This window comes from Anas platyrhynchos, chromosome Z, assembly GCF_047663525.1.
Source record: "Anas platyrhynchos isolate ZD024472 breed Pekin duck chromosome Z, IASCAAS_PekinDuck_T2T, whole genome shotgun sequence".
NCBI lineage: Eukaryota > Metazoa > Chordata > Aves > Anseriformes > Anatidae > Anas > Anas platyrhynchos.
In genome coordinates, this window is record NC_092621.1 from 82,204,406 (window position 1) to 82,227,841 (window position 23,436).

Here is a 23,436-nt window from a genome sequence, read left to right on the forward strand (position 1 = left end):
AAATTAAGCTCATAAACTACTAATTGCTATGGTTCAAATAACTACATTTTTTTTTCTCCTTGATCTGGTTCCTTTAAAAGGTACTAAAGGAGACACTGCAGAAAGAATAAAATCTCTGTTTTTTATTTATTATTACTTTATCCCAAATGTACCAAAGCATACACTTTAAATTGTGCAAATTGTTTTGGCTGTGTAGTATTTCAGAAATTTTACTGAGCTAACAACCATACAATGGTGCACTTTCATCCTGTTAATTGCAGGATTGGGGCCTACGCTAGGAGAAAGCTCAGAAAAGAGGAGAAAAAAAACAGTGCCATCGTCTGTTCTTCAGACTCTTGATAACAAGTTGAAATGGCTGAGAATCAGTTACTGAATACAGTATTTGTAAAACATTTCCATCTATCATCAGATAAATGCTCATGCATATTTCTGGGTGTTACTCAAGTAGTTGTGGAACAAAATATGATGCAGCCCACATATTTAACAGTTTTGTTTTAAGAACTCTAAGACTTTAAAAATCATCTTTTGAAATGGTGAACCATTATTACTATATGAATTTAAGAAAGGCCACTATTCTTCCCCCAGAAATAAAGCTTTACTGTACACCTGATAACTCCAAGAAAAAATGTCGGTGGGAGTTTATGCCCCAGTGAAATGTTCACAGAAATATATGCAAATCTGTTATGGAAACATTTATTGTAATGATGCATGTAGACAGAATGACATGGCATAAATAATATTTGAAGGAAATAATTAAACAGGCAAGTTCTGCTTTCCTTGGTATGTCACTACTGCTGCTGGACTTAATGAGCGATGCTTCTCTCATAAAGAAAAGGGTAAAAAAAATCTATTTGCTTTTAGTATCTATAATCTATCAGAAATGCAGTGACAGGTAAAATACAGTTTTGAAATACCGTACTGAATTTAAATTTTTAATGCAGCTCTGGTAGTTCTTAGATAGAGAATTCCTTAAAATTTTGTGGAGAGGAAAGAAAAGTGCTTTATTCTTTGGCTGTTTGGCTGTAAATTATTATGACTTCAGTGATTTCCCTAGATTTTTATCAATGCAAGACACAAAAAATAATGTTAGACAATTGCCTATGCTGCTCATCAGTTACTGCTAATATGTCTAGTAATGAATCAGCTGATCTGGAACAGACAGTCTCTCACTGGCTTGATCTGTGTTTAATTACATACACTAATATGATTTGTCTGGGAGGCATACCATTCTGCTGACAGCTCAACAATATCCACTTCATTTCTTTGACATGTCTACTTACAAATTTTTATAACAGCAGTTATAAAAATCAGTATGCAAATTCTTCCTATTAATAGGAAGATGTGTACTCTGGAGATGTGTACTTCCTGCATACGGAAATTACTCTGAAATGTCAGAACTGTTCTGACTTGGTGCTTCTTATTTCTCAGTTTTCTCTTACTTTTTCCTACAGCTGGAAGGAGTTGAACTGGTGAATAGAATTCCTCTAGTCCCATCTGTGAGTCCTAGGTTAGGAGATATTCGAAATATTTCTCTGAGGATTACTCCAGATATTGCAAATGGAGAAATAGGCTTTATTAGCAATTTACCGATTATTCTTTCTGAACCAGAAGATTCCCCTGCTACACTGGTAAGTAAGCCTTTTTATATCGTCCTTTGCTATGGAAAACTTATTTGGAGAAGGCGGAGTTTGCTGTATTCAGTGTAGCATAAACAATTAATGTGAGGAAAAGCCTTCCTCTAAGTTCTGCCTTATCCCAAATATTCTCTTCCTTAAATAATAATAGTAATAATAATGCTCTGAAATAATCTGTTATTAATTTCCAGAGAAGTGATATTGGTCTTTGTTTTCTGTGTAAGCATCTAAAACCAGTTAGCCCTTGATGCTCACGCAGAGCAAAAGATACAGCAGTTAGTCTCTCTCACCAATTGTGAGCATAGTCATGTAAAGTAGGACTGACACAAATCCTGAATCAGATAGATCATTTCCCATTGTCAAATTAGAACTGGCCAAACTTTATTTTTTTTAATTATTATTTATTCAAATAGCAATTTGCAAGGGAGTAATTGGTTTTGCATTTACTTTTGCAAGTCACAACAAATTAATGTGTTTCACAGGTTTCCATTGCATTGCATCGAGATGGGACTGATGGTCAAGCAACTGTGTTCTGGAGTTTGAAACCCTCTGGTCCCAACCAAAAGGCAGTAACACACGATGATATAAGTCCTTTTAACGGCTCCGTGGTTTTCTTATCTGGCCAAAGTGATACTACAATTAACATCACCATTAAAGCTGATGATGTACCTGAAATGAACGAAACTGTGTTATTAACTCTGGACAGGTACTGTACCATATTCTCTATTCATATGTATCAGCTGCAGTACTCAATTTATGTATAACAGATTAGCACAGTGTTAATTACAAGTTATTATTATTACTTACATTGTGTTGATACGTGTCTGAAGAAATATTGGACCCTTGATTCTTCGGACCCTTTGAGTCTTTGACTGGAGATCAATGTAAGAAACCATTTTGCATTTATTATCTAATGACTTAATTGTTTATATTTTCATTAAAATTCTGTATACTATTCAGAAAGTTCTTTCAGTTTTGATCTTTTTTATAGCTCTTGGTTTTAACACTTCTTTTTTTTTTCAGGAAAATAATATTTAGTGAGATAATGGGAAAATCTAAAGTGAGAACTAAAAAACAATGCAGAACTTTTTCTCTCAGAAACATTTATAACTTGGGTATCACTGTAGAATTAGACTAGCAGTTTGTTTGTTTGTTCTGCATGTTCAATATTCCTTGATAATTAGATATGTCTGTCAGCGCCTAGCCCCCAGAATATCCCAGTGTGACTATTATTGCAGTCTTCTGCTAATGAGAATGCAGTGGGGCTTCTGGAGCACAACGTTCTGGTCTGCCTTCTTACCTAGTTGAGGATTTTAGGATAACAGACTGTCAGGACCCTCAGGTGATACCATGATACTGATCTGCATATGAACATGTTCAGAAAACTTAAATTAGTTTATAATCAGGAATTATGCAGAAGTAATTTTATTCTGTACAGGAAGTGTAGGCTAGCTCTTAGATATCCATAACAGATATCCACAATGATTACACATTAGCAAACAATAGGCAAGAAGCTCCTCAAGCTGTTATTGACCACAAGAAGATCCCATTTCAGAAAACATGGTTTTTGAACATTGTTATGGTACACAAGGAAGATGTTACTCCTTTGCAGGATTGGCTTGCTTGATTAAAAGGTGGCTGGTTAATGCATGTAGCTCAGAACAAATTATTTTATTCTACCTTGGCTACCATTACATTAAAAAGGCAATCTTTTTCAAAACAAAAACAGAGACAACTGCAAGCAGCTCTCTGCTTTTTTTTTTTTTTTTTTTTTTTTTTTTCCGTGGGTGAAACTGGTTTGTCTCAAGGAATTTTTTTAGAGTCTCTGCCACAAAGGGGGAAACTAGGATTAGAAATGATGGTTCAAGTTTTGAGTGTGAGGTGGCCAAGAATGCAGACTGGTATTGAGGTAAACAAGTAAGTAGATAGAAGTAGCAGCATGAAAGATTAACTTTTTTGATTCATGTGTGTGAAAGTACAGTTTTCTGCCATTTATCCTGAGTACAGCTGTAGGCTGTACCTTGAAAATGGTGGCTGCAACAAGGAATGAACTGGCAGCTGAACAAATACAAGCAGTGTTCTGCTTTTGCTGTGTATGGTGCAAGCCATAGCTCTGTTGATCATGAAGTGGATGGTGAAAAGTGTGCCAAGAGTAAGCAGCTTTCCCACACTTGGCAGGGTCAGAGAGTGAAGCAAGGAACAGGTGGTCTGTCCTGGAAAAAGGAGTAAACAAGGAGGAGATAGAATCTGAACTTTTCTCTAGACCTGGGTAGCATCCTTCACTTCAACTAATTAGCAGAAGCCAATAATGAAATGACTGCAGAGACCATCCTTTCACTACTAGACATGACTCTTCAAATTAGGGTTGAAGGATACTGGCAGGGTTACGTGTAAGCCTGTGCTATTGCTGTCTGCCTGGTTGCTATTTTGTGGACAAACAGAAGATTTCAGTTTCCAAGGCTGGCAGCCAGCACCTCACAGCAGTAGTGAATGAGCACAAAAACAAAGATGCACTGTGCTGTAGATGTGCTTGTACTGTTCCATAAATTGTAGTGTAAAGTCAGCGGGAAAAGAAACCATGTAAGAACTTTAGTGAAACTATAGACATAGACATATGTTCATACGCATTCAATTGACTGAAATTTTTAATAGCATGGGTAAAATAATCAAAATAATTAGTTCTAACAAGGATGTATTATTTACAGCTTAGTGATATTGTCAAGGCAGTTCAATTTTAAATAAGCTTTAAGTGCATCCATAACTATAATTTTTCCAAGCCATTAAAAACAATATTATCCTTTCTTGCTTTATGGTCTCTATCCTTAGACCATAGATAGTAAAACTAAGTCTGAATTTTGTCCACAAACTGGAGGTAAATGTATAACATGAAAAATATGATTCCAAAGAAGACAGATGAGTAATGATGAGTAATAAAGAGGCAAGAGAGTCTTGTATCTGCTGAAGCTTCTTCATATTTTATTTTTTTAGAAGCAGCTTCAGGTTGAATGCCTGCCCTATCTGAATAGCCCTGAATTGAGACCAAGCATAAAAAAAAACAGATGTCTGTAGTGAAATCTATGTGAGAAAGAAAAGACCTTGGTCTTCTTGATGAATGTAGGTGGAACAGGCCATGGAAATTGTGTGTGTGCTTTGTGAGAGCATATATATGTACTAGGGCTGTTCATTTTACCTGGTAAGCACAAACAGAAATCAGTTTTTTAAAAATCTGATTGCTGTTTTTTCCTCCTACACAACATAATCTCTCACTGGCAGTTATCAGCCCCTCAGTTAAGTTGCAGACAGCTATTGACTTGGCAACTGGCACAACCAGAGGGCCAGAACCTGCAGGGTATGTGGGCTGAGGACGTGGCCTGTGTTTGTGCTCATGAGTGAGTGGTGGTGAGACTGAGAACTTGGAGACTTTGGGATCTGGGGATAAATCACTTTTATTTTGTGAAAGTGACAATCAACAAACAGACGACTGTTTAGGCAGTCCTTATGTTCCAACATTTCTTGAGTCTTGACTCATGGAAGTTAAGATGCCAGAACAGATCCATATGCATATGTTATGACATAAATCTCATTTACTATATATAATAAACCGAAGCAACGTTATTTGGAGATTTTTATAGCTCTAGTGATTTCAGTGATGGGATGCAGATTTCCATAGGCTAAAATTCTGTCATCAGTTTATGTAGAAAATGATGAGACCTGTGAGTAATAAAGTAATTTTTTAAAAATTACAGTTGTAAAATACAGACTTGACTATTTCACTGTGAAATATCTGGCAGATTTAAAAAAATTTGGGGTTTAAGAGGTTGCTACATGTCAAAAAGTTAGAAAAGCACAGAGGGGCCATTTAAAACACTGCATAGTGTCGATGGTCAGGGCTTAAGGGTTTATGTGTTGTGGGTTACTCACTGACATACTGCTTAATGGAGCTGGGATTTTCTCCTTCATTGGTAATTTCCTTTGGTTAGTGTCTGTTTTAAAACCATATCTATCTTACTTATGTAAATTTTCATAGAATCACAGAATAGCTTGGGTTGGAAGGGACCTTAAAGATCATCAGTTTCCAACCGCACTGCCATGGGCAGGGATACCACCCATTAGATAAGGTTGGCCCACAGCCTTGTCCATCCTGGCCTACCAAACCTCCAGGGATGCCTCAAGGGTTTGATCAGAATGTGTAACGGGGAAAAAGTTATTTGAAAATAGTATAACGTTGAAATGAATGCCCTGGACACCTACTGCTAGTTTTCATTACTTCTCAAAATAACAACAACATATCTTTCCTGCTATGACTCAGAAAAATTAAAATAGCCTCAAAAAAATCAAATAAATGATGGATTAAACCTGGGGAGAAGGTGTTTCCTCTGGTGAGAAGCACTGTGGAATGACTAATGTGGCAAATCCTACTTTAATGCAGTTCTTTAGAGCTAGAGCCTGCCACTAATTAAATCAGTAGATAATCCTGAAAAAATTGAAGAGGGGGTGAACACTGAATGCAAACAAATTGAGTAATGTTCCACAAGCAATTTCAATTCCCCTTTTTTGAGATACCCTGACAGAAAAGAAAGTCTTTTAGAGAAGTGTAGTTTAATAATGACAGCCATGTAGATTCACATTGGAAAATAAGTTTCTCTTGTGTCTTTCAGAGCACTCAGGTTCTGCAGAAATTCCAGATTTTGTCAAAAGTTATTAACTTCAAAGTTATTATTTATTTATGTATTTATTTATTTATTTTCTGGTTCTATTTAGTTCTTAGTAACACTGAAATTCTCATGGTACCTTAAACTTTGTCAAAAGTCTGATTTCTGCTATTTTCTTGTACTGCGTGTTTAAAAAAGTGTAAGAAACATTTTGGGGCTCCTGATGGTTGTCCTAATTCATCTGTAGTTCTTACTATGTAATATTCTTTACATATACATGTACAATACATGATTTTTTTACTGAAAGAATTTCCCTAATGATCAGTCTTGTTGTATAAGAAATACTTTACACACTTTGAGGTTGTATTTCTTATGTCAGCATTGTAGGCATTGCCAGGGTTTATTGTCTGTATGAAACTCCATGTTCATACATAGCCATTTTTCAGGAAAAAAAAAAAAAAAAAAAAAAGCTGAGGATAAAAACAGGGAAGTGGCTTTCCAACTGATTGGTATCTCCTTATTCCTGGTCAAGAGTTCTTTTCACTAGCTGGAGCTGCTGGCCATGGTAAAGCCACCATGTCAAAGGAGCTGTTCTTTTATAGCTGCTTCTGAATAGCCCTCTTTGTCCTGTTTCCATACTGCTGTCAGAGGAACACCTAAAGAGCTGGGTTCATGGGTTCACACACCACAAGGAGTGAGACAGGACTGAACTGGCCCTGTGTGGTGTGAGGCAGTCTGGGAGCATCTCCTCTGTGGTGTAGGGTTGGTATATGAACGCCCCGCTGTTCTTCAGGGTGCATGTGGCAGGGGATGGGGCTGGTGTCCTGGCATCTCTGGGGGCACAGACCCTGTGTGCAGCCCCGTAGCTGCTCCAGGTCAATCTGAGCTGGCTGCTGGAAGCATTATGCAGGTATTTGCTGAACACTTCACCTTTCCTGGTTTAGCCCCGTATGGACTAAGGTTTAACACATGAAGAGTACACTGAACCAAAAAGCAAGCATTTGGATTAAAAGGATAAAACTTTGCAGGATGTGAGTATGGTAATTGTATTACAATGTAATTGTTCAAAACAATAGAATTGGGATCTTTTTTTTTTTTAATATTCCTAGAAAAAAAGTAAATCTGTGAGAATAATTTACAACAAACATTTTAAATTTAAATTTAAAATGCACCTTCATAATTTATCTTTGTTCCCTTAATTCTTTCTTTTTTTTTTTTTCCAATACTATTTAAAAAAAAATAAATCTTGTTAGGGATATGCATTCTATGTTATGAAAAGTTCTATGTATATGCCTTAGAGTATACATACAAAGAGTACAACTGGGTGCACCATTTGCAGAATCACAGAACGGCTCAGGTTGGAAGGGACATTAAAGGTCATCCAGTTCCAACCCCTCTACTAGATGGCACCTACTAGATCAGGTTGGCCATAGCCTCATCCAACCTGGTCTTGAACACCAGGTTGGGGCAGCCACAGCTTCGTTCATTCATTGTTTGCTTAACAGCATCTTGGAGTTGGAAACCTAACCCTAGCTGCTTCTAGTAAGTTTTTGCATAGGATGTTTTATGACTTTTCGGAGTAGTAACTAACATCACTGTGCCAGGGCAGTGATAGCAGTCTGACTGCTCATGGTATCAGCCAGAGAAAAAAAAAAGACCAGATAATTAATAAGTAAATAAATAAAATATCCAAGTGTTCAAAATGGGGTTTGTATGGAGAAACCACCTGAATAATGTTCTTTTTTTACCAGTTGGTGGACTGAATTTTACTGGTTGCTTCCTGACCTGAAAGCTGGCTAGGTTTAATATGTACCAAAAACTCACTTGACATAATGATTCATTTTTACTTTCTGTTGTAAATTTGTATTTATGTTATATACGTATATATACTACTTTGGTAATCTGATTAACTAAAAAATTGTTATAAATGAGGTTTGCTGTGATTTTGTGCCAAATTACTTTTCCTCGTGTACCCATCAGTACTCTTTCTGTGCTTATCTGTTTTTATCATTACTTTGTCAGACAGATGAAACACCATATCACAGAGGCACGTAGATATATTTTCCTAATAAAGGTTTATAATCGTGGACTGCTCCTGCAGTTGTGATCACGCAGTCAGTAATCAAGCTCTTTGAGGAGGGCTTGCTAGGGAACACCTTGAGTGGCTCTTGACATGCTGAATTGGTCACGGGGTCATTCCTCGTTAAGTGGGAGCTGCGCACTTGCTGGCCTTTGTCAACAGGAAAATGCCAAGCAAGCAGGGCTTGCTCCTATAACATGAACATTGTAAGCTTTTGGAAAGTAAAAAGAAAGACTTCTTTTAATTTATTTTTTCCCCTTTTTGTTTTTTGTTGTTTTGCTTTTTGTTCTTTTATAAGATGGGTAGTACTGAAATTTTAGTTGGTGGCACTTTCTTTCTTTCATTACTATCCCCATCCTCTTTTTTTTTTCTTTTCTCTGTGTTGACAGGGTAGAGACAGAAAGGTTTGTCGTGTTCTTTGGGTAAGTGCGGTGAACTGTTTTTTGTGCTCAGTGAATCAATGCTTTGTTTTAGAAGTGGTTGGTTTGGACAGAATCTGTCTTTATCATTTCTTCCCCTCCCTCCCCAAGAGTTAAGTCTCTGCATCTCTTCATACAACGCATGCTTCCCCTTTGGTGTTTTGTTTGATGGCATGGGGTTCTTGCTTGAAGGCATTTCTTTATGTAGGATCTGTGAATGATGAAAGTTATGAATGCATGGCTCAGTGTTTGATATTTGAGTGTTTCATGGAATAATGAATTAATTGTTTTAAACTGCTACAAATACAGTTTGCCCCAACTAAATGACTGAACTGATTAGAGTAATTTTCTCTAGTCAAAGACAAGGAAAGTTATCTTGATTTAGACTAACATGCATATAATTTATATAACACAGGTTATTTTTTTCTACTGACTTCTGTTTTTTTAAACACATAACAAACATGAGCATGTTACTCTATTAAATAGGTGTTACCTATTCTGCATCCTGTACCCTGTCCTATAGACTATGCTACAACAAACAATGCTAAGTTGTTTTTGTGTGTGTAGGTTCCAGTTTCTTATAATGTGCTTCTGGACACAGTTCTGGGCCTGATTTCAAAAACTGGATATAGTAGATCACACTTCTTCATGAAATAGCGTTTGATAAGGTCTAGGTTGTAGTACAGTGAAAGCACAAAAATATGTACAATATGCAGGACCACGATTTCATTGAAAAATGCAATACTGACAGGAAACGTGAAAGATGTATGCATATTTGGTCAGTGTACTTCATTCTTGCTCCATTCACCGTGTGCTTTAAAGGGAGAGTAGGTCCAACATTTTGTAGTCAGATGGGGATCCTACAGGTAGTCTCCACATCTACAGAAGGCAGGCTAACACACAGCTGAGGATGAAATCCATGGTATAGAGGGTCAAATTTCTGCCTCTTTATGTCAGTAGTAAACTTTGACAAAGAAAGCAATAATGTAAATTTATGATGTTCAATGTAATCTCATCATAGGTGATTTTGGAATTTCCTTTATACCTTGATCCAAATACAAAGTAGGTCTGAATTTAACTAACTTTTTTTTTTTTTCTTTTTCTTTTTCTTTTCCCCTGTCATTATTCTGTTTCTTTTCCTGTGTGTTGTGTGCATGTGTTAACAAAACCAGATAAACAAACAACGGAGTCAATAGCTATAAAAGAAAAACATATATTAAAAAAGTTACTTCAGAGGCAATAATTTTTTTTTTTCACAAATGGATAAAACATTCTGATGTTGTATCATTCTTAACTTATTTTAATCCTTACAGGTAACTATTGGTTTTCATAATTTATTCATAAAATTTGTCAATATCCTGATCTCCTCTGTAGGCTAAACAGAATTGCAACTTGAAAAAACCTTTTACCTTCCTTTCTCAGGGTCAGTGTGGAAAATCAGATACTGAAATACGGGTTTACTACTTGTGAAATTACAATTTTGGAAAATGATGATCCTGGAGGAGTGTTTGAATTTTCTTCCTCTTCCAGAGGTCCCTACAGCATCAAGGTAACTATCCGAGTATCGTCGCTTGAACGTTACAGACAACTTAGTTCTAAGAGAGTGCTGGAAAAAGATGAATTTTATTTTTTGCAGGAAGGGGAGTCTGTTGAACTGCAGATTGTTCGCACTAGAGGAAGCCTCATCAGACAGTTTCTGCGCTACACTGTAGAACCAAGAGATAATAATGAGTTTTATGGAAGCACAGGAATTCTGGAGTTTAAGCCTGGTGAAAGAGAGATCATAATTACACTACTGACAAGGATGGATGGGATTCCAGAGGTAAGAATTAATATTTTTCTCTCTTTAAATTGCATTCACAGACATATTTGTTTGTCACTTATTAAAATATAGATGGTTTCACCTATAAATACCAGCTATTTTTCTGTAACATTTGAAGGCTTTCTTTTTCTTAAGTATGAAAAATAGGTAGAGGAAGAGTGACTGAAAGGCCTATGAGATAGTCGAGCAGCATATGAAAGCATTTTATATCAATACGAATCAGGTCTTTTCAGCCTTGCCTGAATATTCATTTCTCTGATATCTCTATTGTTTTGTAATCCCGGAAATCTGCAGAATTTGAGGCCTGTATCTGTTGCTTTTCTCTTTGCTTTCTCTTTTTCTGTAGCTTGTTCCCTTTCCTGTGCATCAGCCATCCTGGATTCCACCAGGAAGTTTGCAAGGGTTTGATCTTACCATATGTATGTTAACATAAATTTTAGCTGCTGTGATTCAGCATTTTTTGCTGCCTTTACATGCACGTTCCTATGCTGTATTTTGCATAAGCAGTTAGTTGTGTTTTTCCAATCCTGCTAGTGAGCTGATCAAAGAGTAAAGTTCCAGAAAACCAGCTATACAAAACATAAAGGTTTTAGGAAGATAATAATCTTATTGTAGGGACAGGTGGGTCATCAGTCATGAGAGGGATGGAGGACCATGATGAGGAAATCAGGGGATCACAGCACTCCATCTTCAATTGCATAGGCTGCTGTAGAAATTCAGGTTTATTTTCCCTACATAGTCCAAAGAAAAGAGACATAAGAAGTCTGAACTCCACTACAGAAACCAGGAACATAAGATAAGCTAGTAAAACCTAGGCACTAGAACACCAGGTGATTTAATAATTCCATTCCCAGATTTTACTAGTTCATCGGCAGGCTGAGATAAAAGTATTTCCCTGCTTACAGCAGTATTATTAGACTAAGTAAGTCATCCTGCTGAAATGCTCAGGCAAAAACATATGAATTCTAGTGTCAGGACTAAAAAATGAGGTCCTTTTATTCTCTTTTATCTCCAAGAGTGGCCAACAGCAACATACATGAACAGGACATATATAATCACTTTCCTCCAGAATGCCATCCCAGCCTCCAATGGTGGGCAGTCCAAGGATGTCTGGAGTAATGGATGGTATCTTTGGGTGTCTTCAGATTTTCTTTCTGTTAATTGAAGCAGTTGGGCTTTGAAGGCAAATAAGGTTTTAGCATCCATGACATTTTGTAGTACTGAACACCATTCTTTAATTGAATTGTATGTAAAGAACCAGTTTATGCGTGTTTCTTTACTGCTGACCACCAGCCAGTTTCACTGAGTTCTCCCCAGTGTAGAGTAATTCTCCTTTCTGGGTAGATAAATGCAGTAATTTTTTTAATGTTCTCTGATGCTTTTTTGAGAGTGCCATGTCCCATTAGATTAGTAAGGCCAGTTGATCTATTATTTCTAAATTAGCATGCTGTCCATGGTTTAAAAATCTTTGCTTTACCTGTTACAAAGCCATAAATGTTAAAAAGTTTTGGAGGAAAGAAAATTTACATTTCAGAGTGTGTTACAGACATTACTTGTGAAGTTATGCGATTCTAAATTAAGTACACAGAATAAGTCCTTTCTTGTAATAATAATAGACTTTTGGAGAAACTGATGCTTTTAGAGATAGAAAGTTCTAACAATTTCCTTTATCTGATGGCATTATACAAACACTTATTGCACGTAGAATGTGTGTGATTTCATTTTAAGTTTGTATCCCTTTCTGCCTGATGGGGGACTGTGGACTATAGACCATTTTGTTTTTGATGTGGATGTTGAATATGTATTTTTATTCTGATTGAGTTTCCCTCTTCTAGCTGGATGAGGTATATTCTGTGGTACTTAGTGGCTACAGTGAAATGCCAGGCAAGTTGGGGAATGCCACAACAGTCAATATAACCATTTTGAAGAATGATGATCCACATGGTATCATTCAGTTTCTACCTTACGAGCTAACAGTAACAATAAGTGAAAGCAAAGGAGAAGTCATCCATACTGGTAATTCCTTTTTATTAGAGTTACTTCTTTATCTGCTGTCTGCTTCTGCAAGTCTTATTTTCCCTGTTCTAGGATAAAAGAAGTCTAGGAGACTTCTTACTAAAATCTCCACTCAGGACCTTACAGAGTAGTACAATGCTAAGCAAGATGAGCAGCAGAGAGTGAAGTGGAGAAGTAAGGGTGTGGAAAAACAGAGGGATTAACTGAGTAAAAAGGATTGCTAGAGAATTTCCCAGACAGGAGGGATGGAGTACTGATGTATGTGTGAAGTGCAACGTGGAGGTAGTAGCTCTATTTGTGGAGAATGAAGAATGGGGTGTTATATAAGAGAAACATAGAGTTAAATGGGTGATTTTAATTGATCTAATTCTATTCAGTCATCAATTACTTTTATGGGCAAGAACTAATGTGAAACTAAAGCCTTTTGAACTGCTTTATTAATCTGTCTTTATATGTCCTTTTCTGTGGCACTCCAACATGTTACTAGTTTCATGGAAAGTGAAATTGGTTATTATTTTATTTCCTTTTTCCCAGTTTCAGAAGCTTCAGATGTTCCTTTTTGATTTCTGTTGTTCTGAATATGCACACTGACTCTATGTTTATATTTTCTAGCTGTTTACAGAGTTGTAAGAAACCAAGGAAACTACGGAAATGTTAGTGTGTCTTGGGTTGTTGATCCAGCATGCACCAACGACGTCTATCCAGAGCAAGGGACTATTTTATTTGATAATCTGGAGTTTTCAAAAAATATCACCATTTACTCACTGCCAGATGAGGTAAACACTTTCACAGTGTTTTAGGGTGAGAATATGGGAAAAAGAGTACTAAAACATTAGAACATAAGGAGAAAAAAGGAATGCATGTTTCTCAAGAACCTAATAACTTGTAGGAAATACCAAAATACTTGGGTAGAACTGAGATAATTTCAGCAACCAATACACAAATTTCAGAAGCTTTACATACATCTAAACCAAAAAGTTAGAAGCTGAAGTAATTGTACTGTGGTAAAGTTGTAGGAAAGTTTATTTGACTGAAACATATATTGATAACTGGAATCCTAATTTCAATCCTAATCTTATATGCTGATAAATTTGAAGTGATATAAAGAAGATTACACCTAATGATAAATAAATAAAGCTGTAAAAAAACCTACATGTATCAGAAACATGCAACCAGAAGGTAACTTTTGGGTCATCTGTACAACATAAAGAGGAAGGGACTTATTTACAAAGACTGCTGATGGATTATAATTTCTGTAGAACTGTATGAACTGTCATCCCTCTTGAAACACGTAAGGACTGACAAATAAAAACAACACTCAGAAATCTCTGCAGAAATCCCCCTAACTTTTCATTTTAAATTCTTCAGTGTTTTGTATGCTAGACCTAATTGTCTTAATACTTTCAGGTACCTGAAGAGGAGGAAGTATTCACCATCAGTTTATTCAATGCTACTGGTGGAGCCAGGCTGGGAAATGTAACCACTGCCTTTTTACAAATAACAAAGAATGATGATCCCATTTATTTTGCAGGTTAGATATTATTGTTTATAAATGTGGAATACATACACTACCTAAAATGGATTTTTCTTCACAAACCAGATCATTGAGAAACTGTAATCCCAAAAGAGCAAGTGCAAAAGTTCCCCAAACTATTTTTTTTTTTAATTTATATTTGTTTCCTTCAGAACCTTCCAATTTTTGTGTGTGTGTCATTTTTCTCTTTGTTGATGTTGAGATCAGTTAAGAGGCAAGGTACAAAACGTTCTCTTGTACCTGAATTATTTCCTTACCTTTATCACATACAGCTTATTGTTTCATTTAAGAGGAAGATCCTACTAGAGAGAATTTAGAAAATAGAGCAAATGCAAGGGTTTGAACTCAGGCAGATTTGTTGCTTTTGTATTTTCAGAACCTGTGACAGTGAGTGTTCAAGAAGGAAGTGTTGCAAACTTTACAGTCCTAAGGAATGGATCTGCTGATGATGCTGTTGTTGTCCAGTATATTACTGTTAATGGAGATGCAACAGCTGAAGAGGGAGACTTTGTTCCCAGTGGAAAGAACAGTGTCATTTTGTTTGATGTTGGAGAAAGAGAGCAGAATTTATCTGTGTATATCAATGACGATGATACCCCTGAAACTGATGAAACGTTTTATATTATCCTTTTCAATTCTACAGGTAAGTCTTTTTTTTTTTTTGTGGCATTTTTTTTCTATCTTGATCTTATCATAAAGAAATATTTAAAAAATAATGTTTGCTTCAAGATTTTTATACAATAAATGTAGACAGTGTGTTTGCATTTTCAGCCTAAATTATTTTATTGGAAACAAAAATCAAATGAAACAGTTGATACCTTGCCTGTAAAAACAACTGGAGTGAAAGTCCCTTCTCAAATATAAATGCTCCAAATTAGATGGACTTAAATACAAAAACACAAAGAACACAAAGCAAAAAAACAAGCAAACAAAACAAAACAAAAATTTAGTACCCAATAGTCTTAGGGAAAGAGGTATTCTTTTAGTTATTTTTTTTTCATGCTCCAGTGTGTATTACGAAACTACCTGATTTTTGTAAAAACAAACAGAACTGCCATATTTTGGAGGAAGGGTATGTAATTGCTCTGTTTTGTTTTTGTGGTGGTGAAAAGTATGCATACACTTTTTTCACTCTGAGACTATAATTTTAAAAGACTTGATTTGCAGAAAAATATATGTCACAACTTACACAGGGGGCCACCTCTAAAGAAAGGATTTATTACCTTAGAAATAACTTCATTTATTTATTTATTTATTTATTTATTTTTCAAAGTTTACACTTAACAAGTAATGACCGAAATTATTCAGCCCATTCCTCACGTTTTTGAAATACATATCTTTTGGAATAAATTATCACTTTTAAGTAATATTCATGAGAAAACAAAATTGAAGTATAAGAAATACATAATTTTTCCAGAGCCCTAAGTCTTTAATAAAGACCCTCCCCACACCTAGCTCGAAGAAAACTCATGGTGTTGTGGGAGAGTTATTTGCAATTGTATTAGCAAATTTTAATTTACTGCCCTTCATTTTTTACTGTTCTCTAGTTGAGAGGTAATAACAGGCTCTGAATCTGCTGCAAATCTTTGCAATGCAGAGCATGGCTATATTGAATCAGCCATCAAAATTTGAGGGACTGTAATTTAATAAAGCAAAGAAAGATGATGGCAATTAATCATCAGACTATACCTTCAGATTGTGTGACGGGCTCTCAAAGTACCTACCAGGGATTCAGTTCAAGATTAGCAAATCTAAAATTAGATTTCTTCATCTATAAGCACGCTAAGCATCTTAGTTCTCATTGCAGTCTCTGATGGTCTTTGTCTTTAGCAGTCAATAAGACTAAAGTGATTGAGGTCACACTACAGTGGACACCCTGTGGCTGGCCTGTGAGTTTCTCACAAGGCAACATTGATCTTGGGTTGAATCCTTCCCTGAACGATGGTAGCAGGCAGCCAGAGGCTGACAGAGAAAGCAGTAATTTGAGTATAAGGCAGCTAAGCTGTTTCCCAAGGTCAGCTGGTATTCACTGTAGTGCCAAGGTCTCTTATAAAATATCAGACTAGGGAAAGGATTAGACAAAACCATTTTCCTTCCTTCATAAGTTTTCTCTTTTGTGGTCTCTTTCTACGTTAATAACTTGCTTCAGGATCTACTGGCAGCTCCCAATACTACCCCATTGGGAACATACCATGGCTTTTCTCCTAGCACATGGGGAATGGGTATCCGTAGTCTCCCTTTTCCTCTAAAATGAGTATCATATTGTTTTACAGCCATTCTAGAATCACTAAGAATACATAATATTTCTATACATATTTCCTGAAAGCAAAAGTTGGTTTTCTATCTATGATTGGTTACATACAGTGGCCTTGACTGTTCCGAAAATTGTGTTGGGACTGTTGTTCCTGAGAGAAAATACAAATAGAGGTATATGAAGTTAGAGGAATAAGCACATTGTTTAACGTGGAACAAAATTTAGTCTGGCACTTTCAAAGAAGATAAAAAATGGGGTGGGTGTGGAAACATTACGTTCTTCTACAGACAGTGGAATGGAGTTAACATCCTTTAATATTTACCTGTACTAATATGCACACTGAAATCCTGCTAGCTTTCCGTCTACTTCATAAGAATCTTATGTTTCTTCCTTTTAGATATTCTTTGATATGGGTGTGAATAAACTCTTAGACATTGCTCATAGCTTGTATTTAGTTTAAAGAGAATACTTTTCCTCTAGGTCTAAAGAAGGTGGGGTCTCTGAATACCTTACTCTTTTATTCTATACCTCTATATTCATCTTATCTTCCTCACATAACAACTACATGCAAGGAAAATGTGTAGTAAAAATCACATCTTCTAAGTTTATGTTATTTTTCCTGAAAATCTTATGTGTTGCTCTCTGGATGCTACACTACTTAAATACTTTTACACTGATTTGCCTCCCACTGAATACCTCAAATACTGTTTTTCACTGACTTTGTCCTTTTCTTTGTATAAAATCAATTGAAGTAAGTAGAAAACATAACTGGATTTAGAGTTGCCTACATTTCTTATTCCAATTTTAATAAAATAATTGCCCTCTTTTTAGGGGACACAGTTATCTTTAAGGCTGGAATGGCAACAGTTATTATTGAAGCAAATGATGATCCTAATGGAATTTTCTCTTTGGAACCTTTAGAGAAGCCTGTTGAAGAAGGCAAAAGTAACATTTTTTGGTAAGTAACTTTTAAACAATATCTTTGCATTCTTTTGGAACTGGTGTATGTGGTACTTTATAAACAGCACTTTGATTAGATCAAATGCACAAGTGTGCATTGATAGAAGTGCGCTATAGAAAATTTTGGATTAAATGATTTGTAATGTGTGGAAGACATCACCTGTAATACTATAGAGTAGACAGTAAATATTAAAAAGTGCACAGAAACTCATGTTGAAATGTAACTAAATAAGACTTCAGTATTGATGTTCTGTTGTAGTCTCAGGAACCTGTAGATTGAGGAGAATAGAACTTAGGCTGACAGAAGAATAATAAAAATAATAATAATAAAACAAAACAAAACAAAAAAAAAAAACACTCAACCAGTAGCTAATTAAGACTGTGTGGTACGAGGTGGCTTTTTGTACCCATCTTTGAAATTTTCAACTGCAAACTACTGTATTCTGTCTTTCTGTTTTTGTATTTTTATTTTTTTTTTTACTTTTATCTGTTAATTACAGATTGAAATCTATACTTAAAGTCCAGATGTGACATTCTTCATTAGTCTGACCTTTGAAAGTATTTTCCTTTGTGCCACCGTGATATATTCAAGAATGAGCAGGGTTAAAAACTGAATGCACTTGGCATCTCATCTTGTTAAATTCATTTCATAAATTAACTATGGGATTTTAAATGGATGAAAAAATGATTTTTCATTAAGAAATCTTGAGATGGGCTGTAAAGAGAAGTTAGGTCACAATAAAATGATAGTGCAAATAGTTAGGGAAGAGGTTCGTCATGCATTTAAAAAATCATGCTTTATTATTTTTTTTTGTTTGTTTTAAAGCCTTGGAACAGATGTTTATGACTGTGAATTGGTTCTTTATGCCTGTGTTAATACACCTGAAAAATGAATAGTCTCAAGAAATGAGGATATTAAGTTCATTGTGTGTATGTTGTTGTTGTGTCATTCATTGTTTTGGGCTTTGTTGTTTGTTTTTTTTTTTTGTCCTGTATAGTCTAATCTGTAGGATAATTTCTGTGGATTTGGTGGTGTTAAGAATAGTGATTTGATGTAAACATGCTTATATACAGGTGCTTTATGGAATTATAGGATACCAAGATCTCCAACATTCGAGGAACCTGCTCAGTCATCATGGATAAAATATATTTACTAGGGATCTGTCTCTTCCATACTGGCACTTCTTTGACAGTTGTGTAGCATATAAAAAAGTGGTCAATGTAGCATGTAACCAAACCACCAAAAACACAGAGGTTTTAATGAGGTAATTGGAGTTAGTGCAGCAGTGCTACACAGCTGGGATAGAGCACACAAAATGCCACAAAAGAAAAACCTTTGGAAGCAGAAACAACATAAATGTGTTGCTGTGGCTGGACTAGTTTAGCTGAACTAATTCTTCAACCTGATATAATCTATACGTATGGCACTTTATGTCACCATGCAAACTGACAGAAGCAAACTTCCTGAATGTAAAGCGCACTCTTAATAAAGGCACTGTATGGGTCACTTTTTATTTGTAGTGCCTTTTTGAAATTAGTGAAATTGTATTAGCAGATAGCTACCAAAAAAAAAAAATCATTTTCATTTACTACATTCTTAATCACAAATAACAGTAGATTTCTGAAAGCCGTAGAATATAATTCTAATTTAATACAAGTGTAGGAAAAAGTTTAAGTAGACTTGATGACTGCAAGGCGAAACGTTTGTGGTTAAATGTAGATGATTCTCTTTCCTGTCTAAGGGTTTTCAAGTATATCAATTTTTAATGTTAACTTCCTGAACTATTTTACATTCATATTTATCTTTATAACTTAGAATCACAAGACACAGTGATGTGTAGCTTCACAGTAGTATTTTGCATGGATCTGCATATGCTACTTCTATTCCCTAAAGTACATATTCTGGGAGTAGAATTGTACTGCAAAAGTAGTTGCCTTTAAAAGGAAGACTTCATCGAACAATGTAGTATATTACTAGTATTTTACTTCTTACACAGTATATTACTTCTTAACTACATAGTATATTACTTCTTACTGTAAGGAAGATTAGAGTAAAAGAGGTCTCCACATTTTCCTTTTCTACTGAATGCTGATACGTGCCTCTCGTGAGGACTCTCATTATTTCTGTGTCACTGAACAGGATTTTGAGACACAGAGGACACTTCGGCAATGTTTCTTTGACCTGGCAGTTGTTTGATAATAACTCTGCGCTGAGGCCAGGAGAAGAATTCTATGAAACTTATGGGACTGTGTGCTTCATGGATGGTGAAAGATCGAAGCCAATAACACTACGTGCCATTTCAGATAGAATTCCTGAATTCAATGAATTTTACACTCTAAAGTTGGTGAATGCTTCAGGTATTGTCTTCCATACCACCATTTCCTTCATAGCTGGTAGAAAAGAGTTATGCTTAATCAATCAAAAAGAAACCAACACTGGAAAGAGCATTACTTTGAATCATGTCTTGATACCCTATACTTTTCTGGTAAGGTTTTAGGTTTTATTTTTTATTTAATCTTGATTTCCATATATAGGGAGAGTTAGTTCCCAAATTACTGTTAAACACATTTTGGTGATCTGAACTTTAAAAGGGATACCTCTTGGTTTTTGAAATTAAACTTCTTAAAGTTCAGAAGTTTCATTTCAAAAACCAAGAGATCTGAATTTCAGATACATAGCACTCCATGCAAAAAATATAAAACAAAGAAATACTAACAAAGAAATAACAAAGTTCTTAAAGGTTATGTGTGTCTCCCATAATAGAGGTTGCTTTTTTTTTGTTTATTTCCCTAGAGGAGGTAAAATACTTGTAGTTACCACTTCACATGACTTAAATTACAACTTTAAATTGCTACTGACACATTTCCTAATCTGGATTAATTCCACTTTAGTACTACTCTTGGTCTTCTGTTCCCTGATGCAAGTGCAAACGTGCATTGTGCTTTCCTATAAGTGAAGTCCATACGGATGTACGAAAGATTTCCTGCTTATAATAGGTAGATCACTGTTCACTTTGAACACAGAGGTTCTGCATTCACAACATGATCTTCATATCATGAATTATTACTGTGCAAAGATAGATGACTAACACCAGGACTGGGCAACAGTTTTAATACACAACTGGTTACTGTTTTTGCAAGGTGTAATGTATTTCTGTATCAGAGGCAACAGGCAAGATTTTGCCATTCTGTATTCCTGTAAGTCTTAGAGTAATACAAATTATTGAATTTTAATTGAATTTGGCCCCCACGCTTATCAAACGAATCAAAGGTAACCTACCTCATTGGCTAATTAAGAAATGATGGACCTTGTCATGTTTTACCTGAAAGACATCTGTGTTTTTTGCATCTGAAAAATAGCATGCGGGTTTGTTTTCTACTGAAATCACATCAGCACAGTGTTTTAAGGATAATACAATTAAACTATGTAATTTTCAAGTTAGTTCATTTGCTATAAGTCCAGGGGATCTTAAAGGAAGATTTGAGTCTTTTTAGAAACTTGTTTTATTAAAATAAAAAAAAAAAAGTACTTTGAAACTTTTTTTCTCATCATGTTGTTTAATCATTAACTTTTACTCTAACTTCTATTATGTAGGTGGCTCTCCAGGTCCCGGTGGTCAGTTATCTGAAACCAGTCTTACTGTAACTGTCATGATCCCTTTCAATGATGACCCTTTCGGAGTGTTTGTTATAGATCCAGAGAGCCAAGAGAGAGAGATAGTGGAAGATACTCTTTCTGAAGATGACCTTTCCTATATTACGGACTTCACCATCTGGAGACAGCAAGGCACCTTCGGTGTTGTCCGACTAGGTTGGGAAATACTGTCTAGTACCTTCCAAGCTGGACTGCCATCAATGGTAGATTTCTTGTTGCTTGGATCATTCCCAAGCTCAGTACAATCACAGCCCCACATGAGGCGCCATCACAGTGGAACAGACGCTCTGTATTTCAGTGGAAAAGAGGATGCATTTGGCATTATCGGTCCTGAATACCCCTACAATGGAAATAATGCAGTAACCAATTTTACATTTTCAGCGTGGCTAATTCCTAATGTCAATACAGATGGCTATATCATTGAAAAGGATGACGATAACGGGACTTTATATTACGCTGTGAAAATTCAGACAAATGATTCTCATGTTTCTGTAGTGCTTCATTATACAGCATTAGGGTCCAATATGACATATATGGCTAAAACATCAGTCATGAAATACCTGGATGAGAATACTTGGCTTCACCTTCTGATTACTCTGGATGAAAGTATAATTGAATTTTACATTGATGGAATTCAAGTTCTGGGAGGAATGAAGAGTCTAAAAGGAGAAGCGATTCTTGATGGTGAGCCCTCACTATTTTTCTCTGTATATAAAGCTCTGAAATGCATAGTCTAGCCACTTCAAAGGTGGAAGCAATACACTGAAATGATTATATCTGTCAAGTTAATTGAAAGGAATGGATAAGAATTCTTTGAGGATTTTCAGAAAGCCTATGGGAATTATGTGTGAAAGTTCCAAAAAATTCAAACTGCTGCAAAGTTGAGTGAAAATAGAGGACTATTAATTGTATGATGCACTATTTTATTTCTGCTTTTAAAATTCCAGGTTGAAGTTTAAGAAATCAATTTTTCCATTTGTACAAAGAATAGTACTTCTGCAGTTAGTAATTTCCATCACACTTGCAGTACTGTAGCTGAGCTGAGATAGATGTTTTTTTTTTTTTTTTTTCCTCTTGGTTTCTAGAACAAATATATGTGAAATGCAATAATGCTTTTATTGCTAGAAGGATATGTCTGTGCTGTAAATTTTCTGTGCTGTAAATTTTCTTTATTAGTGGAGATGGCATATGCTCTGTCTGGGGATAACACAATAGTTAGGCAAGTATGCCATCTCTCTCCATTAAATGTTGGGTAATACACAGTGGTGTGCATAGCAGCCCAGTTTTTCTAAGCATCCTCCACTTTGTGCCCTGGGACTTTTATCAGTTCCTGTGGTTGCTCATCTCTAGCACTGCCACTCAGTGACGTATGTATGACAATACACTGAAGAGCACAGCTTTTGTTTGTTTGTTTGTTTGTTTTGTTTTGTTTTCTGAAAAGCAACTGAAAACAGCTGATGTGTGTGTTTTAGCACAAGAGAATAGCATAGCATGGTACAGAATAGCATAGAGTAGGAATGAATATGAGGCTAGAACTAACAGGATGAAAAACTTGGACAGCATAGGATGGAATTGTTTGGCCTGTGAGGACTTACCTGTTACACTGAGATGAGGCTCCTGATCCTCCTGATTTTGGATCTCAAGATCAATATGATTACTAATCCAGGGACAATGAACAGTTTACCATTGCTTTTTAAGAAAAACAGGTAGTCAACTGCTGACTATTTCATATAAATACAATAACATGAGAAAATATTATCATTTCCTTCTCAGGTCCAGGAATAGTAAGAATTGGAGCAGGAATCAACGGCAGCAGTAGGTACACAGGGTTAATGCAGGATGTAAGGCTTTATGAGCGTAAGTTGACACGAGCAGAGATCTATGAACTTCATGCAACTCCTGCAAAAAGTGATGTCCACCCTGTCTCTGGGTATTTGGAGTATCGGCAAGGAGAGACCAATAAATCATTCATAGTGTCTGCAAAGGATGACAAGGAGGAAGAAGGAGAAGAATTATTCATACTAAAGCTCATTTCTGTGCGTGGCGGAGCTCGAATTTCACAAGAAAACACCACAGCAAGATTAAGGATACAGAAAAGTGATAATGCTAATGGTTTATTTGGCTTCACTGGAGCATGTATCCCTGAGGTAAGGTAGTCATAATGGAAATTGTAGGTGACATTCCAGGCACAGACAGCTAAATGGCAGGACCAAGTGACCTGAACAAAGCCTTGATTTTGCAGTGTTTGCTCTTGTGGTTAAGCAAAGTTTTCCTAGGATTTGGAGATGCATATGTTCTGTTAACACAACCTTAGTTCCACTGGGATTTACTGTATAGTTTCAAAAATAAAAATAAAAACGGTTTTGTTAGGAAAATTTAGTTTACTATATAAACTGAAGGCTAAGACTTA

General features: G+C 35.8%; 1 protein-coding gene across 1 annotated transcript in view; it reads left to right on the forward strand.

The window, feature by feature from the left end:
* The window catches only part of ADGRV1 (adhesion G protein-coupled receptor V1), a 290,567-nt gene that overhangs the window by 31,393 nt on the left and 235,738 nt on the right, over window positions 1-23,436 (forward strand). Inside the window, exons 12-24 of the mRNA XM_038170880.2 lie at window positions 1,452-1,628; window positions 2,117-2,340; window positions 8,756-8,788; window positions 10,208-10,334; window positions 10,422-10,607; window positions 12,443-12,623; window positions 13,236-13,399; window positions 14,031-14,154; window positions 14,534-14,800; window positions 17,243-17,369; window positions 19,512-19,729; window positions 20,967-21,710; window positions 22,800-23,173. Coding sequence (XP_038026808.2) covers window positions 1,452-1,628; window positions 2,117-2,340; window positions 8,756-8,788; window positions 10,208-10,334; window positions 10,422-10,607; window positions 12,443-12,623; window positions 13,236-13,399; window positions 14,031-14,154; window positions 14,534-14,800; window positions 17,243-17,369; window positions 19,512-19,729; window positions 20,967-21,710; window positions 22,800-23,173 — 2,946 coding nt within the window. The remainder of the gene's footprint in view (window positions 1-1,451; window positions 1,629-2,116; window positions 2,341-8,755; window positions 8,789-10,207; window positions 10,335-10,421; window positions 10,608-12,442; window positions 12,624-13,235; window positions 13,400-14,030; window positions 14,155-14,533; window positions 14,801-17,242; window positions 17,370-19,511; window positions 19,730-20,966; window positions 21,711-22,799; window positions 23,174-23,436) is intronic.